At 44.1% G+C, this 25583-nt stretch overlaps 1 protein-coding gene across 1 annotated transcript in view; it reads right to left on the bottom strand.

Moving 5' to 3' along the window:
- ARL13A (ADP ribosylation factor like GTPase 13A) overlaps positions 1 to 25583 on the bottom strand; it is a 253573-nt gene that overhangs the window by 28657 nt on the left and 199333 nt on the right. The window contains exons 8-9 of the mRNA XM_056540554.1: positions 19458 to 19671; positions 17640 to 17738 (exon numbers count right to left, since the gene is read on the bottom strand). Of these exons, the coding sequence (XP_056396529.1) occupies positions 17640 to 17738; positions 19458 to 19671 (313 nt within the window). The remainder of the gene's footprint in view (positions 1 to 17639; positions 17739 to 19457; positions 19672 to 25583) is intronic.

The following is a 25583-nucleotide window of genomic DNA, read 5'->3' as shown; positions in this document are numbered from 1 at the left end:
TCTCACAGAAAGGCTCCTCAAATCCACTTCAAACTTAAAGGGGTACTCCAGCCCTAAGACATCTTATCCCCTATCCAAAGACTCCCCACTGGCCTCTGGGGACCCCCACTATCTCAAATGCAGCACCCACCTCTGGGAGCTGCAGGCAGCGCTACAGCCTCGGAGTCTGCCGGGTCATGACTATGGGGGCGGAGTATCACGACATCATGACTCCGCCCCATGTGATGTCGAGCCCCACCCCCGCAATGCAAGTCTATGGGAGGGGTTGTGATGACGATAAGATGTCTTAGGGCCGGAGAACCCCTTTAACTGGACCCTGAAAAATTCAGATTTTGAATTTTTCGTGAAAATTTGTAAAATTGCTGCTATACTGTTGAAGCCTTCTAATGTCTTCAAAAAGTAAAAAGATGTCAACTTTTTGATGCCAACATAAAGTAGACATATTGTATATTTGAATCAATATATAATTTATTTGGTATGTCCATTTTCTTACAAGCAGAGAGTTAAAAATCTAGATAAATGCAAAATTTTCAGGAGATTTAGGAATTTGAAGAAATGATGCGAGTATCGATGAAAATTTACTGCTACCAAAGAAGAATATGTCATGAAAAAAGATTCTCGGAATCAGAATGATTAGTAAAAGCATCCCAGAGTGGTTAATGCATAAGGCTAAGTTTCCAATTGGTTTTCCATAATTCATTTGCAGTCTGTGGTTCTCCATAATTATTTTCAGCACTCTCAGAATGTAAGGGCAACATGTATGTTGGCTCAAGCACAGAAGGTGAGGAACCATCGACTCCTATGCAGCCAAGGACAAAAAAGATAAAGTAAAATCTAGAAGGAAGCAGCTGTTGCTGGGTGATTCAATCATAAGAAGTGTGGAGCTTAAGGAAAATGGTTTTGTGAGATGTCTCCCAGGTGCTACTGCTAGAAGAGATAGAAGACGTATTCTTAATATTGTTAATGTAGAAAAAGATACAGAGCCGGCACAGCACTATTCTATGGAGATTATCACATAAGCCAGTGTGATCATGCGTTATTCAGTGCAGCAGGCCATCACAGTTCCGTGCATTCACTAGCAGCGGTGCTCAATCCTCTATAGCAGTAGCAATGAAACTTAAGGAGGCACTCGCGTTTAAGGTGAAAGCAGGGTTTTCTTTCTTTATTTCAGGTGCGGTAAAACACAGCGGCATGGGACGCCATGGCGGAACGAGCAGGTCGTGACAATTGTTTCACTCCTCTAGGGCGTTTCTTCAGACTCACCTTCCTCCCACATCATGCACAGGTAAATACTCCACCCCGCATGACGTCAGGAGGGAGGAACCTATCTAAACAGTGAATTAAAAAAACACATATATTTAAAAACAAAGATACACTGAACGTAACAAACTTTAAAAAGGGTATGCACAGTAAAAGTCAAATAAATACACTTAGATCTAATCATTAAGACCCAAGTTTCCTTGGGCATGCAGTTCTAATATTAACTTGGCTTCCCGTTGTAAAAGGGCTCTGTTTCTATCCACCCCTTGACTATATTTAACTCTTTCTATACCAAGGAAGGTTAAACAAGATGTGTCACTCTGATGGAAATTCTTTATGTGTTCAATCAGCCTTGGGCTTCCAAATCCAGTTTTAATCGAATGGACATGCTTCCTAAACCTTATATTTAAAGGACGTATAGTGCACCCGATATAAAATCTTTTACACGGGCATACGATCGCATAGAAATAAAGGAAATAAGGCATTTATTTTTAGTAATTTCCCCTAAGCTAGGATTGCTTTGTATAAGAAACCAGTTATCGTAGATTACCTTTTTTATTTTTTTCTGCCATAGGACTAAAGCGAAAAGAAAAAGCAAAGACGGGGTTAACTGGACCCGTATCTTTGTTGTTCTTTTTACTTTTGTAAAAATTCTTTCCTTTTAGTAAATCACTTCTCTTTTGTTTCAAAGCTCTGTCTAGGGCCTGATCTAAAATGGGCTCAGGGTAACCCCTGGTAATGAATCGCCTTCGCAAATCCAGTGCCTGCAGCATAAAATCTTCTTCACTACTATTAACCCTTCATAAACGAAGAAATTGTCCATAAGGGATGGCTTTTTTTACATGTTCTGGGTGATAAGATTTGAAATGTAGTAGTGAGTTGCAGGCAGTGGGCTTACGGTAACCCCTCGTCCTCAGGGTATCGTTCTCTAGACTAATCAACACGTCTAGGAACTCCAATTCCTTTCCTCCCACCTTACTGGTAAATCTGAGATTTATGTTATTAGATGTATTTAGATAAAAATATAGTCTACAAAGCGTCTATAACATACAATGGACCTTAAATGCGTATTACTCCCAGAAAATATAAATCTCTTTTCAAACATTGCGACATATAGGTTGGCCAGTGTACAAGCCACTGGCGTCCCCATTGCCACTCCTCCGGTTTGGGTATACCATTCTTCACCGAATTTAAAGGAGTTATTAGTGAGAATAAATTCTAGGGAGTCGCAAATAAAGTCCACGTATGTAATGCTCTTACCTGAAAAATGGAGGAATTCTCGGACTACCTCCACCGCCTCTGCTTGTGGGATACTAGTATAAAGACTCTCTATGTCCACGGATGCTAAAATGCAATCCGCGGGCCATGAGAGTCCATCAAGGGTCAGTAAAAATTCATTAGTATATTTGACCAGTGAAGGTATTTCAACAAGCAGAGGATGGAGGAGCCCATCTACGAATTTGGATATGGGCTCTGTCCCCACACCGGACACAATAGGGCATCCGGGTGGGGACTCTAAAGTCTTATCTACTTTCGGGAGGAAGTACCAGTGAGCTGGTTTAGGGATCTTCGGTATAAATTTTTCGGCCATTTTTTTTGAGAGGATATTTTTCTCTACAAATGAACGCAACAAAGATTGTAATTTGCCTGCTGTTTTTAATAGGGGATTCAATGGATTTTTTACACAGAACCTGTGATTATTTAACTGTCTATGGGCTTCTGCAATATAGTAGCTTTTTGACATAAGGACGATATTTCCCCCCTTATCCGATTTTTTGCAAATAATGTCGTCTCTTTTTTTCAGGTTTGCTAATGCTATTTTTTCATCTGGAGTGATGTTACTATTATCAGAGGGGTATTTTAAAGCTTTTATGCTTTCCAGAACCCTCTGTTGAAACATGTCTAAGCTGCTCCCAGGGGCAAGCGGGGGGGGCAGAAAGATGACCTGTTACCTCCAGTGAATTCAGGAACGTATAAGACATTAGAGGGGGGTTCTAATTCGTCCTCATTTAGCAGGTCTATTAAAGATTCTAAACCTTCTAGTTCTGCAGGGAAACCCTCATTAAATACAGTAAAACCCAGAGGACCAATAATGACGGGAATTTCTCCCTCCAATCTTAAATGCCCATTAGGGTTTTTATTAACTGAATTTTTTTTTTTGAGATTTAATTTCCGTATGGTTTTAAATAAGTCGATCTCAAATTGCCCTTGATCTAAATTCTCTGTAAAACAGAAGTTTAGTGTCACGGTTCGGCAGGCTGGAGGTGGATCCTCTGTGTCAGAGAGGGATTGGCGTGGACCGTGTCGGTTGACCGGTTCTAAGTAGCTACTGGTTTTCACCAGAGCCCGCCGCAAAGCGGGATGGTCTTGCAGCGGCGGTAGCAACCAGGTCGTATGCACCGGCAACGGCTCAACCTCTCTGACTGCTGAGATAGGCATGGTACAAGGGATAAGGCAAGAGCAAGGTCGGACGTAGCAGAAGGTCAGGGCAAGCAGCAAGGATCGTAGTCAGGGGCAACGGCAGGAGGTCTGGAACACAGGCTAGGAACACTCAAGGAAAGGCTTTCTCTGGCACAAGGGCAACAAGATCCGGCCAGGGAGTGCAGGGGAAGTGAGGTATAAGTAGGGAGTGCACAGGTGCAAGCTAATTAGGGAGATCGGACCAGGCACCATCATTGGTGCACTGGCCCTTTAAATTGCAGAGACCCGGCGCGCGCGCGCCCTAAGGAGCGGGGCCGCGCGCACAGGGACAACACAGACGGGGAACGGGTCAGGTACGGGGACCGAGATGCGCATCGCGAGCGGGCGCGTCCCGCATCGCGAATCGCATCCCGGCTGGGAGCAATATCGCAGCGCACCCGGTCAGCAGGTCTGACCGGAGCGCTGCGAATTAAAGAATGCTGCGAGCGCTTCGGGGAGGAGCGGAGACCCGGAGCGCTCAGCGTAACAGTACCCCCCCCCCCCCCCTTGGGTCTCCCCCTCTTCTTGGAGCCTGAAAACCTGAGGATAAGACTTTTGTCCAGGATGTTGTCCTCAGGTTCCCAAGATCTCTCCTCTGAGCACTCAACTACAAAGGGTCCAAGATAACGTGGTCCCAGATTAAAACTGGGGACACGGAAGCGGATATACTTGGTGGAGAGCCACACAAAAACAGGAGGAGTTCTTCTTTTTTCTTCGGCAAGCTTCTTCACCCGGGATGAGGCTAGTATGAGGGATTTTAGAGTCTTTTTCCAGATGGTGGCGAAGCCCCGGGAAACCACATCAACAGCAGGCACACAAGAAGGCGTGGGGGTGGGGAGGGAGGGAAGAGGGTCAAGCTTGGCACGGGGCAGAGTGTTAACAGGACAGGGGCTGTGAGGAGGAGACACAGCATAGTCCAGATAGGCCTTGGGGAGACCAGGTAAAGGGGGAGACACAGAGGTTTGACTGACGGGACTGGGAGCAGACGTGAGGCATTTTCTGTGGCAAGAAGCACCCCAGCTCTTGATCTCCCCGGTGGTCCAGACAAGGGTAGAGGAGTGGCGTTGGAGCCATGGCAGACCGAGGAGGACTTCAGAGGAGCATTTGGGCAAAACAAAAAGTTCCATGCTCAAGAGCAGGGGTTCTGTGCGGTAACGCACAGTGCAGTATAGAAGTAATTCTTTCTTTTTGCGGCGAGTCCTCTCTTCAGGGGTCAGGCGAGACCGATCCACTTGCATAGCCTCCTCGGCGGGAGGCACAGGGGTGGATTGCAAAGGATATTGTGAGAGAGGTGCTCCGAGCGGTGTGGCACATGGCAGGGCCTTCCCAGGCAGGAGACCACGGCAGAGTCTAGAGTCCCCTTCAAATTTGTCCGGCAGGGACAAGCGGAGGTTAGGAGCGGCCGGTCGCTGCGGAGGAGTTGCAGGAGCCGGCGGAGGAGATGGTTGTTGCTGTTGCAGCTGCTGTGTCTGTGACTGAAGTTGCTGTATCTGCGGCAGCAGCTGCTGTATCTGTGACTGAAGTTGCTGTGTCACGGTGGTCAAGTATGACAGCTGGTGATTTCGTTGGGTGATCATTAGGGATTGCTGGGCAATCACCGTGGAAATGTCGGCAAGACTTGACAGCGGCACCTCAGCGGAATCCATGGCCGGATCTACTGTCACGATTCGGCAGGCTGGAGGTGGATCCTCTGTGTCAGAGAGGGATTGGCGTGGACCGTGTCGGTGGACCGGTTCTAAGTAGCTACTGGTTTTCACCAGAGCCCGCCGCAAAGCGGGATGGTCTTGCAGCGGCGGTAGCAACCAGGTCATATCCACCGGCAACGGCTCAACCTCTCTGACTGCTGAGATAGGCATAGTACAAGGGATAAGGCAAGAGCAAGGTCGGACGTAGCAGAAGGTCAGGGCAGGCAGCAAGGATCGTAGTCAGGGGCAACGGCAGGAGGTCTGGAACACAGGCTAGGAACACTCAAGGAAAGGCTTTCTCTGGCACAAGGGCAACAAGATCCGGCCAGGGAGTGCAGGGGAAGTGAGGTATAAGTAGGGAGTGCACAGGTGCAAGCTAATTAGGGAGATTGGACCAGGCACCATCATTGGTGCACTGGCCCTTTAAATTGCAGAGACCCGGCGGGCGCGCGCCCTAAGGAGCGCGGCCGCGCGCACAGAGACAACACAGACGGGGAACGGGTCAGATACGGGGACCGAGATGCGCATCGCGAGCGGGCGCGTCCCGCATCGCGAATCGCATCCCGGCTGGGAGCAATATCGCAGCGCACCCGGTCAGCAGGTCTGACCGGAGCGCTGCGAATTAAAGAACGCTGCGAGCGCTTCGGGGAGGAGCGGAGACCCGGAGCGCTCAGCGTAACATTTAGTCACTTTTTCAGTAGGCTTTCAGTATTTTCATCAATGGTTAAATCCGTAAGATTAATGATACTTAAATTGTCCCGACTCAGATCCTGGTTATTCAGCTCCTCCACGATACATTCTTGCGCTTGAAACTTGCGTTTTTGCTTGGCCCACCTCGTATGTCCTCTCCTCGTCCTCCTCCTAAAGGGTGCCCAGACACAGAGGGGGTGTTTGACTTGGAGTCCTTTTTAACAGAACTTTCCTCTGTCAGTATGCCACGATTTAGATCTTCTGTCCCACTAGACTCTGAGTCTGTTGCCCAGTAGTCACTTTTTTTATTGCTGGTTTTGTTTTTATTGTTACGATTACCTTTGAAGTGGTTTTGACGTTTAGCGTTTTTTGCAAAGGAAACATTTTTATTAGTGTCATAGTCAGTTTTGTCCCGGATAAAATTATCCTTTTTATTGTCCTTGACCACTGCCTGGACAGAGGTTAGTTTTTTTCCATTTTTTGTAAGAAGGCGGAGAATTGATCTTCCGTGAGTCGGACCTTTAATTCCATCTTAGCCTTTAAAAGTTCAGAGGTGATGTCTTTGTATTCTTTTTCATGTCGAGCAATCACAAGTCTCATCATTTTTAAGGAGTAGTCTTCATGTATTTTAGACCATTCTTGCACAAAAGTTGGATCGTCGGTATAAAGGGCTGGTTCTTTAGAATTTCTCAGTCCTCTTGGGGTGCGATTGCATTCATTATAGGACTTTAATGATTTTAATGTCCAAAAGAGTCTCGTCTCTTTCTCCGCTAATCCAGCCACTTTAAGATTTTTCACACTCATCACTTGGTATGCATCTTTACTGTTGCATTCCAGAAAAAAAGTTTTCCGCATTATGGCGTCCCACATTAAACGCATCCTCTGCGCTACCTGCCGCACTGCTGGCAGAATCATCAGAATCCATGATGATAATATATCGGCTCACGTCTCTCCTTTAAAGGCGTGCTCAGGCTACACAAGCAGACAGAGTACAAATGTAGAAAAAGATACAGAGTCGACACAGCACTATTCTATGTAGATTATCACATAAGCCAGTGAGATCATGCGTTATTCAGTGCAGCAGGCCGTCACAGTCCCGTGCATTCACTAGCAGCGGTGCTCAATCCTCTATAGCAGTAGCAATGACAATCCAAGTATGAAGAAACTTAAGGAGGCACTCACGTTTAAGGTGAAAGCAGGGTTTTCTTTCTCTATTTCAGGTGCGGTAAAACACAGTGGCGTGGGACGCCATGGCAGTACGAGCAGGTCGTGACAATTGTTTCACGCCTCTAGGGCGGTGGAGGCAGTCCGAGAATTCCTCTGTTTTTTAGGTAAGAGCATTACATACGTGGACTTTATTTGTGACTCCCTAGAATTTGTTCTCACTATTAACTCCTTTAAATTTGGTGAAGAATGGTATACCCAAACCGGAGCAGTGGCAATGGGGACGCCAGTGGCTTGTACACTGGCCAACCTATATGTCGCAATGTTTGAAAAGAGATTTATATTTTCTGGGAGTAATAAGCATGTAAGGTCCATTGTATGTTATAGATGCTTCATAGACGATATTTTTGTCATGTGGTCAGACACGGAGTCCGCTTTCACGGACTTCGTGTCTGACCTAAATACATCTAATAACATGAATCTCAGATTTACCAGTAAGGTGGGAGGAAAGGAATTGGAGTTCCTAGACGTGCTGATTAGTCTAGAAAACGATACCCTGAGGAAGAGGGGTTACCGTAAGCCCACTGCCTGCAACTCACTACTACATTTCAAATCTTATCACCCAGAACATGTAAAAAAAAGCTGTCCCTTATGGACAATTTCTTCGTTTAAGAAGGGTTAATAGTAGTGATGAAGATTTTATGATGCAGGCACTGGATTTGCGAAGGCGACTCGTTACCAGGGGTTACCCTGAGCCCATTTTAGATCAGGCCCTTGACAGAGCTTTGAAACAAAAGAGAAATGATTTACTAAAAGGAAGGAATTTTTACAAAAGTAAAAGAACAACAAAGATATCGGTCCTGTTAACCCCATCTTTGCTTTTTCTTTTCGCTTTAGTCCTATGGCAGAAAAATAAAAAGGTAATCTACGATAACTGGTTTCTTATACAAAGCGATCCTAGCTTAGGGTAAATTACTAAAAATAAACCCCTTATTTCCTTTAGGAAGTCTAAAAACTTAAAAGGATGAGTCAGTACAGAGCAAATTTGTAGGTAATAAAATTGCTAAAAATTGGTTGGGTAGAACGCTACCTCCAGGAAGTTACAGATGTAATTCCTGTAACTGGTGCCCTTTTTTCTGCCAGGACAAAGCAGTAAATATAGGAGGAAAAAATCTACACTTCAGAGACACTATGTGTTGCCGTACTAATTATGTCGTCTATGCGATCGTATGCCCGTGTAAAAGATTTTATATCGTGTGTACTATACATCCCTTAAATATAAGGTTTAGGGAGCATGTCCATTCGATTAAAACTGGACATGGAAGCCTAAGGCTGATTGAACACAAAGAATTTCCATCAGTGACACATCTTGTTAAACCTTCCTTGTTATAGAAAGAGTTAAATATAGTGAAGGGGGGGGGATAGACACAGAGCCCTTTTACAACGGGAAGCCAAGTTAATATTAGAACTGCATGCCCAAGGAAACTTGGGTCTTAATGATCGCTTAGATCTAAGTGTATTTATTTGACTCTTACTGTGCATACCCTTTTAAAAGTTTGTTACGTTCAGTGTATCTTTGTTCTTAAATATATGTGTTTTTTTTATTCACTGTTTAGATAGGTTCCTCCCTCCTGACGTCATGCGGGGTGGAGTATTTACCTGTGCATGATGCGGGAGGAAGGTGAGTCTGAAGAAACGCCCTAGAGGCGTGAAACAATTGTCACGACCTGCTTGTACCACCATGGCGTCCTACGCTGCTGTATTTTACCGCACCTGAAATAAAGAAGGAAAACCCTGCTTTCACCTTAAACGTGAGTGCCTCCTTAAGTTTCTTCATACTTGGCTTAATATTGTTAAGCAAGCAAAGCAGGAAGGGGACGTGGATGTTCTTGTCCATCTAGGGACAAATTACCTGGCTTGCAATGAAGTTTCAGCGGTGAAGGAATCTTTTTTCACACTTGGTAATGATGTACAGGATTTTGCATCCACTGTTTCATTTTCTGAAATTCTGCCTGTGCATAACTTTCAGAATGATAGGTAGAGGCGCATTAAGGAGTTCAACTTATGGCTTATTAAATGGTGTCAAGAGCAAGGATTTGGCTTTGTGTCTCATGATAGCTCTACTTGGAATAGAAAGGAACTGTACAAAAAAGGTTTGCATCTTTCTCTCAAAGGAATGAATGTACTCAGTGAACAATTCCAAGACTTTGCAAAGCAGTATTTAAACTAGGAAGGGGGGCCAAAGAGTGAAAATCCATGAGTCCAATTGCCCCCCCCCCCCCCCCCGAAACAATGCCAGAACATGTCAGTAGCACAGAGGTTAAGAAATGACAAGCTCAGAGTCCTGTCTACAAATGCCCGCAGTTTAGGTAATAAAATCAATGAACTTGGGTCAATAATGGCATCTGAGAATGTAGATTTAGTGGCTGTTACTGAGACATTGTTGAATGAAAGTAATGATTGGGACATATCCATACCAGGATACTCTTTATACAGAAGAGACAGAGAAGGCAAGAAAGGAGGAGGAGTGGCCCTATATGTGAAAGATAGCATAAAATCTAACCTAATATAAGTTAGTTAGTGAGGCAAACATAGAGTCAGTTTGGGTTACGTTGCAGTTTGGTATTCAGACAGTAACTTGTGTAGGTGTGATATATAGACCACCTGGCTAAGTTAAAGAATTAGATGATCTACTAGTTGACGAAATAGCTGTAAAATTACAATGAGAAGAGAATAAAAAGCTAGCCAACTGCCTTAATGAATACTTCTGTTCAGTTTTTACAGAAGAAAAAGAAGGAAAATGACCTCCATTAGGGAGGAAGGCTAATGAATTGTTTGATGCATGTGTCTTCACAGAGGATGAGATTCTATGTTTTCTATCTAAAGTGAAGACAAATAAGTCACAGGGGCCTGATGGGATACACCCAAAATCATTAAAAGAGCTTAGTGGTGAGCTAGCAAAACCATTAACAGATTTATTTAACCAATCACTGGTAACAGGAGTCGCCCCGGAAGATTGGAAATTAGCAAATGTTGTGCCTATTCACAATAAAGTTAGTAGGGCAGAATCAAGCAACTATAGGCCAGTAAGTCTGACATGAATAGTGGGGAAATTAATGGAAACCCTACTAAAGGATAGGTTTGTGGAACATCTAAAATCCCATGGATTGCAAGATGAAAAACAACATGGGTTTACTTCAGGAAGATCATGTCAAACAAATCTTCTAGATTTTTCTGACTGGGTGACTAAAATAATAGATGGCGGAGGGGCAGTAGACATCGCATATCTAGATTTTAGTATGGCTTTTGACACTGTCCCACATAGAAGACTTATCAATAAACTACAGTCATTGAGCTTGGACTCCCATATTGTTGAGTGGATTAGGCATTGGCTGAGTGACAGACAACAGAGGGTTGTAGTCAATGGAGTATATTCAGAGCAAGGTCTTGTTACCAGTGGGGTACCTCAGGGATCTGCACTGGGACCAATATTGCTTAATATCTTCATTAGTGATATCGTAAAAGGTCCCGATGGTAAGGTGTGTCTTTTTGCTGATGACACAAAGATATGTAACAGGGTTGATGTTCCTGGAGGGATCCGCCAAATGGAAAAGGATTAAGGAAAACTAGAAGAATGGTCAGAACTCTGGCAACTGAAATGTAATGTGGACAAGTGCAAGATAATGCACCTGGGGCGTAAAAACACTCGGGCAGAATATAGACTATTTGACACAGTCCTGAGCTCAGTATCTGAGGAGAGGGATTTAGGAGTAATTATTTCAGAAGACTTAAAGGTAGGAAGACAATGTAATAGAGCAGCAGGAAACGCTAGCAGAATGCTTGGATGTATAGGGAGAGGTATAAGCAGTAGAAAGAGAGAAGTGCTCATGCCGCTGTACATAACACTGGTGAGACCTCACTTGGAGTATTGTAGGCAGTACTGGAGGCCGTATCTCCAGAAGGATATATAGATACTCTAGAGAGAGTTCAGAGAAGAGCTACTAAACTAGTACATGGATTGCAGGATAAAACTTACCAGGAAAGGTTAAAGGACCTTAGCATGTATAACTTGGAAGAAAGAAGAGACAGAGATGATATGATAGAGACTTTTAAATAGATAAAGGAAATCAATCAGGTAAAGGAGGAGAGCATATTTAAAAGAAGAAAAACTACCACAAGAGGATATAGTTTTAAATTAGAGGGGCTCCGTTGTATGTAAATTGTTTGAGGGTTTTCTAAGAGATGCTATTTTGAAGTATCTTAATAAAAATAAACGTATGGCCCCATATCAGCATGGCTTTATGAGGGATCGGTCCTGTCAAACTAACCTGATCAGCTTCTATGAGGAGGTGAGCTCCAGACTGGACAAGGGGCAATCGCTGGATGTCGTATATCTGGATTTTTCCAAAGCATTTGATACGGTGCCTCATAAAAGGTTAGTGCATAAAATGAGAAGGATGGGGCTGGGGGAGAATGTGTGCAAGTGGGTAAGTAACTGGCTCACTGATAGGAAACAGAGGGGGGTTATTAATGGTACTTATTCTGATTGGGTGACTAGTGGGGTACCACAGGGGTCCGTCTTGGGTCCTGTTCTGTTTAATATATTTATTAATTACCTTGTAGAGGGGTTGAATAATAAAGTAACAATCTTTGCAGATGATACCAAACTCTGTAAAGCTGTAAACACTATAGAGGACAGTGCACTTTTACAAATGGATCTGGATAGGTTGGAGGTTTGGGCTGGGAAGTGGCAAATGAGGTTCAACACTGATAAATGTAAGGTAATGCACATGGGTAGGAAAAATCCGGGCTGGGATTATGTATTAAATGGGAGAACACTTGGGATGACTGACATGGAAAAGGACTTGGGGGTTTTAGATAACAGTAAATTTAGCTGTAGTGACCAGTATCGGGCAGCTGCTGCCAAGGCTAATAAAATCATGGGGTGCATCAATAGGGGCATAGATGCCCACGACAAGGAAATAATTCTACCACTGTACAAATCACTAGTCAGACCACACACGGAATACTGTGCACAGTACTGGGCACCAGTGTACAAGAAAGATGTAGTGGAGCTGGAGAGGGTTCAAAGAAGGGCAACCAGAGTAATAGAGGGAATGGGAGGACTACAGTACCCAGAAAGATTATCAGAATTAGGGTTATTTAGTTTAGAATAAAGAAGGCTTAGGGGAGACCTAATAACTATGTATAAATATATTAGGGGACCGTACAGAGATCTCTCCCATGATCTATTTATACCCAGGACTGTATCTATAACAAGGGGTCATCTTCTACGTTTAGAGGAAAGAAGGTTTCTACACCAGCACAGACTTTATTGTAAGAGCAGTGAGACTGTGGAATTCTCTGCCTGAGGAGGTGGTCATGGTGAACTCTGTAAAAGAGTTCAAAACGGGTCTGGATGCATTCTTGGAGAGTAATAACATTGCTGGTTATGTATACTGGATTTATAGGGACAGAACGTTGATCCAGGGATTTATTCTGACTGCCATATTTGGAGTCGGGAAGGAATTTTTACCTCTAGTATGAGGTTTTTTTTTTTGCCTTTCTCTGGATCAACTCAGTAGGGACTCATTAGGGATATAGGTTTAACTTGCTGGACTCTGGTCTTTTTTCAACCTCATGAACTATGTTACTATGTTACTATGGTTTAAAAGTAATATCAGGAAGTATTACTTTACTGAGAGAGTAGTAGATGTATGGAATAACCTTCCTGCAGAAGTGGTCGCTGCAAATACAGTGAAGGAGTTTAAACATGCATGGGATAAGCATAAGGCTATCCTTCATATAAGATAGGGCCAGGTACTATTGATAGGATTCAGATTAATGGGCAGACTAGATGGGCCAAATGGTTCTTATCTGCCGACACATTCTATGTTTCTATGTTCTTTTTCTGGCAGTTTTTGGAATACTGCCACTGCAGTTTTTGAGCCAAAGTCAGAAGTGAAGAAGGGAGAAGAAGTATACGTTCTTCCTTTATATGTCCTATTCCTTTTGAATACATTTCTGGCTTTGGCTCAAAAACTGCCAGAAAAATAACCAAGTGGAAACTTAACCTAAAGTGACAGTGGTCAGATTTGCAAAATCTTGCAGTCCTTATGGTGAAAGTGGGCTGAGTCCTTAAGGGGTTAATAAATCTCCTCCATAGTGAACACTTTCTTTGTTTAATCCCTTAAGAACGCAGGGTTTTTCAATTTTTGCACTTTCGTCTTTACCTCATCACCTTCTAAAAATCATAACGCTTTCAGTTTTCCACATACAGACCCATATGAGGGCTTTGTGTTGGGCCACCAATTGTACTTTATGATGACATCAATCATTTCCGCACAAAATTTACAGTGAAACCAGAAAAAAAATATTTGTGAGGCAAAATTGGAAAAATAACACCATTGTGCAAATTTTGAGGGCTTCCAATTCTATGCAGTGCACTTTTGAGAGAAAAAAGACACCATATCTTTATTCTGTAGGTCCATACGGACAAGGATGCCTAATTTAAATAGGTTTTATTTTATTTGACTACTTAAAAAAAAATTATAACTACATGCATCTTGTCATCTTCTGACCCCTATAACTTTTTAATTTTTCCATATACAGGGTTGTGTGAGGGCTAATTTTTTGGGCCGTGATCTGAAGTTTTTATTGTTACATTGTTTTTTTTTTAGTATTTCAGTTTTGATGGGATTTTTTGATCACTTTTTATACTTTTTTTTAGGGTAATCAAAGTTACCAAAAATACGCAATTTTGGACTTTGGAATTTTTTTTCGTGTACGCTATTGACCGTGTGGTTTAATTAACCTTATTTTTTTGTAGTTAGGACATTTACGCAAGCGGCGATACCACATATATTTATTATGTTTACAAATTTTTATAAGGAAGTTGGGAAAAGGGGGTGATTCAAACTTTGAATTTGGAAGTGGTTAATGGGTGTTTTTTTTTAAACTTTTTATTTAACTATTTTTTGTTTACACTTTTAGTCCCTTAGGGGACTTTTAGGAGGAATCATTAGATTCCTCATACAGATCAATGTGGTTCCATAGAACCACATTGATCTGTGTGCTCTGTGCTTGATTGATAAAGTCTGGTTCAGCCAGGCTCTATCAATCACAGAGCCTGGACAGAAGCAGAAGTAAGCCCTTCGGCTACCTCCACAGTGGATCCACCCCACTGGATCACCAGGGATGGTTTAAATGTCTCTTTATATGCCACTGTCAACTTTGACAGTGGCGATCTAAAGGGTTAATTGCCGGTTGTAGTGATCACCGCATGTTGGCTATTAATGGCAGCCCCCAGCATGAATCAGCTGGGGGCCAGCCGGTATGGCGCAGGCTCAAGTCAGGAGCCCACACCATACACCGCTTGCCGTCTCAGGACGAGTCAGCTCGTCCTTTGACGCCTACCGGTTAAATCGCAACTGACACATAAAAATAGCTCAATAACCTGTCAAGCTGATCACTGGTATACTGCAGTCATACATTTGTTTTGGCACTGCCTGTCTTCTATGCTAATGACTTTTATCCACTGTTGCCAAAAGTCAGAGAGGCATAGTCAGGGATGTGTAATATCTTTTCCGTTGCCACAGCAGCGCCCCAGCACTGCTCGCTGACTCATCGCACAAGTGACATAATAGAAAGAAACAGAGCTGCATGTCAGTCAAACTGGGGCAGTGCTGTGACTCCACAGATGAGAGGCTTGGCAGCCCCGGGGCATTGTAGATCCCTGACTATGCCTTTCTGACTGTTGGTGACTGTGGGTAAAAGTAATTTTTACAGCATAGAAGGCACAAAGTTCCAAAACAAAGATATGGCTGCAGTATACCAGTGATCAGCTCGTAGGCTGTGCTGATGGTAATTGACTTATTTTTATGCAACAGTTGTGCTTTAACCATTTAACCTATTCTGGCCATGATAGAGCAGCTCTCACCTGATCAGGAGCAGTCACAGAATACAGGACTATTAATCCAGTGACCACAGGGGGCGTCTTTTCTGATTGTATATGTTCTCTTCTCCATCCAGCCCAGGCAAATATGATGATGTCTCCTGATGACTGAAGACTAAACCAAGACATCTGTGACACCTTACAGTCTACCCAAAAACTCTATAGTAACACAAACTCCATCCTTTACACTGCCATCCTGCTCCACTAATTCTGTGCATGCTTCTTCCCCATTACCATGCCTACAGCATATCTAGGGGATAGTGTAAAAATCTAATCCGAACCTACTGGAACCCCAGGGTGATTGGAGCAGCAGCACATGATCCCATGTCACTCCATTGATTCTCTATAGGGTCTCAATGCATGTGAGTGCAACGATCCGCATTGTTCATAAGTCCCATAGAGAACAAATGGAGCTCCAGGTGATCATGTGCTGCTGCTTCATTCACTTGGGCGACAAGGGACCTCTAATTTTATGATCGGTGGTGGTCCCGGAGGTCAGGTCTCACCAATCAGATATTCTGTGTATAGGTGATGACCTTTGGTGTACAGATTCCAGAGTGGACCAAACGATCCCCCACCCCTCCACACACTGCTCCCCATGGGCCTCTCTTTCATATATACTTTTATGTATGACCCCCTATCTCACCTTACACATACTGCTCCGTATGACCCCCTATCTCACATATACTGTTTTGTATGTTCCCTATCTCACATAAACTGCTCCCTATAACCCCCTATCTCACATACAGTGGTCCCTCAAGTTACAATATTAATCCAGGATGACCATTTTATGTTGAAACCATTGCATGTTGAGACCATAACTTTATGGAAACCTGGTAATTAGTTCTGAAGCCCCAAAAATGTCCTCCAAAAATAGGAAAAAGTGAGGATTAAAGAAAAATAGGTAGATAACTAACATAGATAAAACAAGTCCTTACATATAAAAGTAAGAAAGATCTGCTGGGAGCTGTAAATCACTGTCTATGTAGAGGACAGGAGCTTTTTCAGGGTCCTGTACAGTACACGCAATGTCCTAAAAAAGTAAAATTGAGCCACCCTTACCTGGTGTCCAAAGGAGCAGCTATCCGTGGCAGGTGTTTTACCAGTAAAATCCCTGTTCAGATTGGACAGTTCTTCCAGCCATTGACATGTTTCACAGAACTGGACTGTCCGTAACATTGTATGTAGAGAATGGTTTCAAGTTACAATGGTCCAGAAAAGACCATTGTATGTTGAAACTATTATATGTTGAGGCCACTGTAAATTGAGGGACCATTGTATACTGCTCCCTATGATCCCCTATCACATATACTGCTCCCCATAACCCCTATCACATATATACTGTTCCCTATGACGCCCTATCACAGATATACTGCTCCCTATGATCCCCTATCACATATATACTGCTCCCTATGACCCTTATTACATATACACTGCTCCCTATGACCCCCTATTACATATATATGGCTCCCTATAACCCGCTGTCACATATATTCTGCTCCCTATGACCCCCTATTTCACATATACTGCTCCCTATAGCCCCCTTCTACACATATATTTTTCTCTATCTCACATTATGCACTGATTCCTATGCTCCCCATATACTGCTACCTATACCCCAATATATTGCTAACTTTAACCCTATATACAGTTTATATGCCCTTCTTCACAAATAATGGTCTCCTCACCTCCCTCACAACCCCCTCCCCCCCTGTTTTTCCCTATTACCTCCTCCTCTTTGAACACTGTATGGTAAAGGACCTACAATGACATCATCAGGAAGGTCCTTTACCATACAGTGTTAGTGCCTGTGGGCTCTCTGAAGCTCGGCCGCTCACAGAGTCACTCTCACATTACTGTAGTCTGCTGCAATTTGCACAAAATTGCAGCATTTTTCCTGTGACTTTACCATAATTTCGCGCAAATCGTGGCAAAATGCAGTAATGTGCCTCTAGTTATATACAAGTTTAGGGTGCCCTTTTGGAAATGGGGCCCTGGGCATTTTCCCAGGTTGCCCCTCCCCCAACGCTGGCCCTGCCCATTGGGTCCCGACTGCTATCAGCAGCCAGCACCCAGGGTAATGCAGTGCACCGCCGATCGGCCCGATGCTCGGCATTAACTCTTTGGGCGACACGATCAAAGTTGAAAATACAATTTTCAAACAAAGGTAAAAATGCCAGAAAAAAACACAAAAACACAGGGAAAATCAGTGGCAGTTTTGAATGGGAGTGCAGAATCCCATAGAAGTCTATTGGGCTTTAATTTGAGGCAGAATTAGCATGCAGAATCTGTGCGGAATTCCACATGTGGAAATTATGTTCTGTGAATAGACCCTCATGGCCGGTCTGTGTTTCATCAGATGCAGTAAATTACTAACTGTTAGACTCCCATAATGTGCCCCATAGTTTTACTGAAACTAAACTTACCAAACGTGTTTTCCATATCCCCAGTACAGGCTCCAACTTCTAGAGACGTTATTTTTTTTTTTGCAAGAGGTTTCTTCTTTTTCCTACTTTTCTTGGGACCTATGTAGTAAATCAGCATAATATTTTTTCTGTCAAATTTCAGTTTTATTAGGAAAATTCACATAAAAATTCCATGTAAATAATATTTTAAAAAAATTATGTTATTTTGACATCTTCTTCAAGTACCGTATTTTTCGCCGTATAAGACGCACTTTTTCTTCCCCAGGAGAAGAAAAGACGGGGAAAAGACGGTGCGTCTTATACGGCGAATGCACCCCCATCGCGGCGGTCCCTGCGGCCATCAACGGCCGGGACCCGGGGCTAATACAGGACATCACCGATCGCGGTGATGCCCTGTATTAACCCTTCAGATGCGGCGATCAAAGCTGACCGCCACGTCTGAAGGGAAAGTGACACTAACCTGGCTGTTCAGTCGGGCTGTTCGGGACCGCCGCGATTTCACCGCGGTGGTCCCGAACAGCCTGACTGAATAGCCGGGTTAGTGCTTACAGGACACCGGGAGGGACCTTACCTGCCTCCTCGGTGTCTTCTCCGTTCAGGGATCCCCTGTATGCCGGCGCTCTCCTTCCTCGTCATCACGTCGTCGCGTACGTGCGTCGGCGTGCGTAACGACATGATGACGGTGACGGAGAGCGAGGATAGCCGGCAGCAGAGACGTTCCGGAGCAACGGGGACAGCGATGGAGCGACATCCAGGGCAGCGGTAATGGGTCCGGAGCGGCAGGGACACGTGAGTATTAAATCCTATGCAGTGGTCTTCAATCTGCGGACCTCCAGATGTTGCAAAACTACAACTCCCAGCATGCCCGGACAGCCAACGGCTGTCCGGGCATGCTGGGAGTTGTAGTTTTGCAACATCTGGAGGTCCGCAGCTTGAAGATCACTATTGGGTTCAAAATCTTTATTTTTTTAGATTTTGCCCCTAAAAATTGGGTGCGTCTTATACGCCGGTGCATCCTTTAGGGCGAAAAATACGGTAGCTTTGACAAGTTTAGAGATTTGTTGGTTCTATTGGCTTAAAGGCAAAAAACACATGAGGAACTGACATCCAATTCATAAGAGGATTTTAAATAAGTGTGATCTGCACTTCATGTAGATTTTGATGTAGAAGCCACATCAAAATCCACATGGAATCTACATAAAATTTTATTGGGTGTAAGGCCTTTCCATTATAATAATATAGTGCTGGGGCCGTGGTAAAATAGAAAAAAAATATATACATACCTACCCTCAGTTCACTGCTGGTCCCGTCACAGCTCCTGTTCTTCTTTTGATCTCCTGCTGCTCTATTCAGCTTACTTCTGAGACGGACACTCAGAGCAAAACTTGCCTACTCAACCAATAACTGGCTTCATCAATGTTCAGTCTCGGACAGTAATTTGCTTAGCAAGCAAGCCCTGCTCTCGAATCTTGGGACTGGAAGAAGAAGAAAGAGAGTTGCCACTGGACCAGTGGGGGACCAGGTGTAGGTACGTATATATATTTTCTATTTTACCACAGCCCCAGCACTTTATATATTTTTTTGTGGAAAAAATGCCTCTGCAGTTTTTGAACCAGAAGTTGATCCATGAGGAAGGAGAAGTATAAGCCATTCCTTTAAATACACTTTGGCTTAAAAAAGTGGAATTCCAGCCTAATACTTAGTGTAAACATAGACTACACAATCTTAGGGTAGGTTCAAACACAGTATTTTAGGCCAAAATAAAATAACTGAAAATAAAAATAAAAATGCTGATCATTTTTATATGCATCATTTTACCTTCACCAGTTGCTTTTGGATTATCCTGTGTATCTGGCATGATGACAGCTCTGTGTCCCAGAGTATGGCAAATTTGAACGCCACTGGATTGCAATGTTTTAATTTCAGCTCTTTGCTCATCTTCCCCACTATGGTTTACTTTAAAAACCTGAGGGGTTGTAGTTTTTGTAACTTTGACCTTTCTTTTTCTGTTTCTGCTTAGATTGTGTCCAGTCTAGGAAAACAGAAAAAAGGGACATGTGAGTAGCAGAAGGGACACTGAAAAATATGAAAGTAATAAAGGGGCACAAAATAGGTAACTATTTTCTAAAGACCAGTACAGATCAGTATTTGACAACAACTCCTCCCAGTCTGTCCTGAATTGCACATTTTTGCCAAGGGAAATTTGTCTTTTTAAAATGATATGTTCTTGTCCTCCCAACATGTCTTTGTTATTTTTACACTTAGTAAGTAAGTAACTATATTATGATTGCTATTACCAAGGTGTCTGTGTACAGTTACATTTCCAACCAGCTCTGCATTGTTAGAAATTGCCAGATCCAACAGAGCATCACTTTTTGTTGGGTCCTCCACAAACTGGCCCATAAAATTATCCTACAATAAATTTATGAATTTTCTTCCCTTTGCAGTTTTAGCAGAACCCTGACCCCAATAAATATCTGAATAGTTGAAATCTCCCATTATTAAAATCTCCCATTATTATTTTTGAAAAATATGATTCGGCTGATTTGCCGAATTTTCTGAAAAAAATTGGTTCAGTTCGAATTTATTCGCAGTGAATAGCTATTAAAAACGGCTATTTCTGGCCTACAGAGAGCCTCAATAGGGGTGTCGAACACTTTGCCTTGCTGTAACATGCATAGGGTGTGTGCTGGGTGTAATACTCATGGAGGAAGTAGATCCGCTGTACCTGTGTGGATGATGGCTTGGGCCGTGCCAGGGTGCGGAGTCTAAGGTGCCGCTGATTTTCACCAGAGCACACTGCAAAGCGGGATGGACTTGCAGCTGCAGGCGGCACCCAGGTCACTACCCCTGACACGACTCGTCCACACAGGCTGCTGAGGAGGTACATGGCATAGGAGGGATCTGGCAACTCAGTCAGGATAGCAGATGGTCAGGGCAGGCGGCACAGATACGTGGTCAGGAATGTAGCAGGAGCTCAATAGGCAGGCGGCACCGGAGCAAGGTCAGGTCATGAAACAGTAGGTCAGAACACTGGTAGGCAAACAGGAAAATGCTTTCACAATGGCACTAGGACAAACAAAGATCCGGTAAGAGGTAGAGGGAGGTGCAAAAACTTATAAGGAAGGGACAGGTGCAATTTCTAATTAAGGTCGCACTGGCCCCTTAAATGTCAGAGCTCCGACTCACGCGCACCCTGGGAGGCGGGCACGTGCACGCCAGAGAACAGAGTCAGCAGAATCAGAAGGTAAGAGATGGCCTGGGATGTGATTCCTGGGCCCGCCGGGAGAAGGAGAGCGCTCACACTCAGAGTGAATGGCTGGAGCGCTCAGCGCAACAGTACACCCCCGCCCCTTTGGTCTCCCCATCTTTTTGGGTCTTAAACATTTTCGGAGCAAGTCGTAGGCCAGAATATTCTCCTCTGGCTCCCATGACCTCTCCTCAGGACCAAACCCCTTCCAGTCTACTAAAAAAAACGTCTCCCCCTCACAGTTTTAGTCGCCAAAATTTCCTTGACTTCAAAAATATCTGAGGAGCCAGAGACTGGAGAGGAAACAATATGCTTTTGTGAAAACCGATTAAAGACCACAGGTTTGAGGAGGGAGACATGAAAAGAATTCGGGATACATGAGGAGGCAGGCAAATGGAGCTTCTAAGACATAGGATTGATACTGGGCAAAACCTCAAACGGTCCAAGAAGGTGAGGACCCAACTTGTAACTGGGAACCCTGAAATTAACATACTTAGAGGAGAGCCAGACTTAGTCACCAGGAGAGAAAGTTGGAGGAGGTTTTCTATTGTTATCCGTAGAGATGAGCGAACTTTTCAAAAATTCGATTCGTCCGATTCGCCAAATTTTCTGAAATAGTTTGTTTCGATCCGAATTTGTTTGCGGCGAATCGATATTAAATAAGGCTATTTCTAGCCCACATACAGCCTCTATAGGGGTATAGAACACTTTGCTGTGTCCTAAAACGTATATGGAGTGTGCTGGGATAGTGAAATAATATTGTTATTCAGAATAGCATGCAGATTACCGGCATCGCTCTTAGAATCACTTCCGCACAGCAGCACAATGACAGAGCCTGGTGGTGACATCAGTGTCAGGAGACCATATATTGACTGAATGACAGAGCGTGGAGGTGTTGGCAGCATGAGGACAACATATAGTGGCAGAATGACACAGCGTGGAGGTGTTGGCAGCATGAGGACACCATATAGTGGCTGAATGGCACAGCGAGGAGGTGTTGGCAGCATGAGGACACCATATAGTGGATGAATGGCACAGCGTGGAGGTGTTGGCAGCATGAGGACACCATATAGTGGCTGAATGACACAGCGTGGACATGTTGGCAGCAAGAGGAGACCATTTAGTGGCTGAATGGCACAGCGTGGAGTCGGCTGATGCACTAGTACACTACACACCAGGGCTTCACAATCCAGGGCTTCACAAAGATTTCTCATAGGTAGCACCCGCTATTCAAAAATTTGATATTCACAGACCCAGGCCCCACCTCTGCGGCATCAGTAACCCATATATTGCCAAAAGGACCCAGCCTGGAGTTGGCTGATGCACCAGTACACACCAGGGCTTCACAATCCCCCCAAAAAAACAAGACATTGAGAAACGTTTTACAAAGATTTCTCATAGGTAGCATCCGCTATCCAAAATTTTGAAATTCACAGACCCAGGCCCCACCTCTGCGGCATCAGTAACCCATATATTGCCTGAAGGACACAGCCTGGAGTTGGCTGATGCACCAGTACACACCAGGGCTTCACAATCCCCCCTCCAAAAAGAACACAATGAGACATTTTTGTCCAAGATTTCTCATTGGTAGCACCTGCTATCCAAAAAATTTTAATTTCCAGAACCAGGCCCCACCCCTGCGGCATCAGTAACCCATATATTGCCTGAATGACACAGCCTGGAGTTGGCTGATGCAAGAGTACCCACCAGGGATTCACAGTCCCCACCAAAAAACAACACAATTAGAAATTTATGACGAAGATTTCTCATAGGTAGCACCCGCTATCCAAAAAAATTTAAATTCACAGACCCAGGCCCCACCACAGTGGCATCAGTAACCCATATATTGGCTCAAGGACACAGCCTGGAGTTAGCTGATGCACCAGTACACACCAGGGCTTCCCAATCCCCCCCCCCCCCCCCCCAAAAAAAAAGACCTTGAGAAATGTTTCACAAATATTTCTCAATGGTTGCACCGCTATCCCAAATTTAGAAATTCACAGACCCAGTCCTCACCTTTGCGGCATCAGTAACCCACATATTGCATGAAGGACACAGCCTGGGGTTGGCTGATTCAAGAGTACACACCAAGGCTTCACAACTCCCCCCCAAGAACAACATAATGATAATTTTTTTCAGAACAAAGGGTAAAGTGCAAGATGCCCGAGAGATTTTGAATTCTAAAAAGCAGCAGGTGGGTTTTGCAGTAAAACCGCCAAAATTGATGGACGCCCGGGAAAATATCAGCCTGAAAAGGAGCGCACTGGCTATCACTATGAACTCCCCCATAGCTCAATGGTCCTCATCCATAAACATTACCAAGACCATCCAGATTTCACAGCAGAAAACCAATACCCCAGGTCTAAGTAACAGCGTTAAGGGAATGCAAATAAATGTTGTCAACCATCAACTGAATGGCACAGCGTGGAGGTGTTGGCAGCATGAGGACCCCATACAGTGACTGAATGGCACAGCGTGGAGGTGTTGGCAGCATGAGGACACCATATAGTGGCTGAATGGCACAGCGTGGAGTTGGCTGATGCACGAGTACACTACACACCAGGGCTTCACAATCCCCCCCAAAAAACAACACAAAATGAGAAATGTTTGACAAAGATTTCTCATAGGTAGCACCCGCTATCCAAAAATATTAAATTCCCAGACCCAGGCCCCACCTCTGCGGCATCAGGAACCCATATATTGCCTGAAGGACTAAGCCTGGAGTTGGCTGATACACCAGTACACACAGGGCTTCACAATCCGCCCCAAAATCAACAAAATTGTATACATTTTTTTTTTAAATGTATACCTTTGTGTAAGAACAAGCGCATATCCAACATTTCAGAAGACTCTATAATGCAGGACGGTGGACCACCTAAAGACTTTCTCAAAAATAATAAACCACACAATGTTTGAAATTATTTTTTAAAAATTATTACATATGTGTGTAAGCGCATCTGTCTCTCTTTCGGCAAAAATGATTAAGCAGAGTTAATCCCTCTCCGGATTTTTTTATTTCTTATTTTCATTAATAAATCACACGCAACAAGCGTTCCGTTGTGTAACGGTTAGCATTCTGCAAATTTCAATTTTATTACTGATAAAATTATCAGTAAATTTAACAATAACACTACCCAAGAGTGTTTAATTACCCCATACATTGCACCAGGAACAGTCAGGAGTAGGCCTCAGCAGTACCCAAGAGGCTTTAATAACCCCTTACCTTGCCCGATCAATTGCGAGATCGAGCAATAACAGGTGTGTTATGGCCTCAGATGTCCTGGGCCGCACTAGCGCTCCACTGAACGGATTAGCGTGTCTCTATCTTTCAAGGACAGGTGCGTGTTACAAGCTGAAACCAGTTCGTGATAGGGATCCGGGATTGCAAATATTTACCCTTAAAACGAGGAATTACCATTACGTGAGGGTCATAAGCTCGCATTGAATAAGTCCCTGCCCTTTGTACACACCGCCCGTCGTTACAACCGATTGGATTTGTTAGTGAAGTCCTTGGATCGGCCCAGGCGGGGTAGGAGAAGGCCCTGGCAGAGCGCCGAGAATTTAACGATCATTGTTGAAATTTGCATTAAGCATGTATTTAGCTACTGCTAAACATCCAAAAATTTAAGGCCCAAGGCCAGAGACACCATGGAGGCAAGTAGTTTGTGAAAGACACAGAATGAGTCTGGAGCAGCCATTCGCAGTATCCAAGAGGGTATCATAACCCCTTACATTTAAAGATCAATGTTTACTTTTGCATTAAGCATGTATTTAGCTACTGCTAAACTTCAAAAAATTATAGGCCCAAGGCCTGAGGCACCAGTGAGGCAAGTAGTTTGTGAAAGACACAGAATGAGTCTGGAGCAGTCATTCGCAGTACCCAAGAGCGTTTCATAACCCCTTATATTTAAAGATCAATGTTTACATTTGCATTAAGCATGTATTTAGCTACTCAAAAAATTACAGGCCCAGAAGCATCAGTTTCCCCCATATTAGGAGCATAGTTGTCCCCCAGATTAGGAGCATAGATGTCCCCCAGATTAGGCAGCATAGATGTCCCCCAGATTAGGAGCATAATTGTCCCCCAGATTAGGCAGCATAGTTGTCCCCCAGATTAGGAGCATAGTTGTCCCCCAGATTATTAGCATAGTTGTCCCCCAGATTAGGCAGCATAGTTGTCCCCCAATCAGCGCGGGCCGGTCAGAGCCAATCAAAGGGCCTATGTGGCATGGGGTCTGTACAATGCCCGCTCTGATGGCACACTACTGGCCGGGCAGGATAGCTTTTCAAGGGCAAACTCTGCTAGTTGTGGCCATAAATCAAGTTTGGCTGCCCAGAAGTCCAGCGGATATTCAATGGTTGTTGGCATGGCCATGTCAAGGTATGCCACCACCTGCTGGTTCAGGTCCTGCTCCATGTCTACCTGCTGCTGATGAGTTGCTTCACTATGCGGGTGAAGAAAGCTACTCATCAGCGACTGTAGACTCAGGCTGCTGCTGATTGAGCTGGTACTGCTCCTCCCACCCCTCCCCTCCCCAGCAGCCATGGCAGTGGAAGGTGAGCGCAGAGGGCCCCCCGAGTCAGACCTGCGAGTGCATGGACCATGTGGCCAACTGACTACGTAGAATCTCTCTGTAGTAGGTCAGTTTGTCCTCTCTCTCAGTGGGTGTAAAAAAGGCTCCCATTTTGGGACG

The sequence above is a fragment of the Hyla sarda genome, chromosome 9 (genome assembly GCF_029499605.1).
Source record: "Hyla sarda isolate aHylSar1 chromosome 9, aHylSar1.hap1, whole genome shotgun sequence".
NCBI classification, from domain to species: domain Eukaryota; kingdom Metazoa; phylum Chordata; class Amphibia; order Anura; family Hylidae; genus Hyla; species Hyla sarda.
This window is presented reverse-complemented; position numbering and strand designations above follow the sequence as displayed.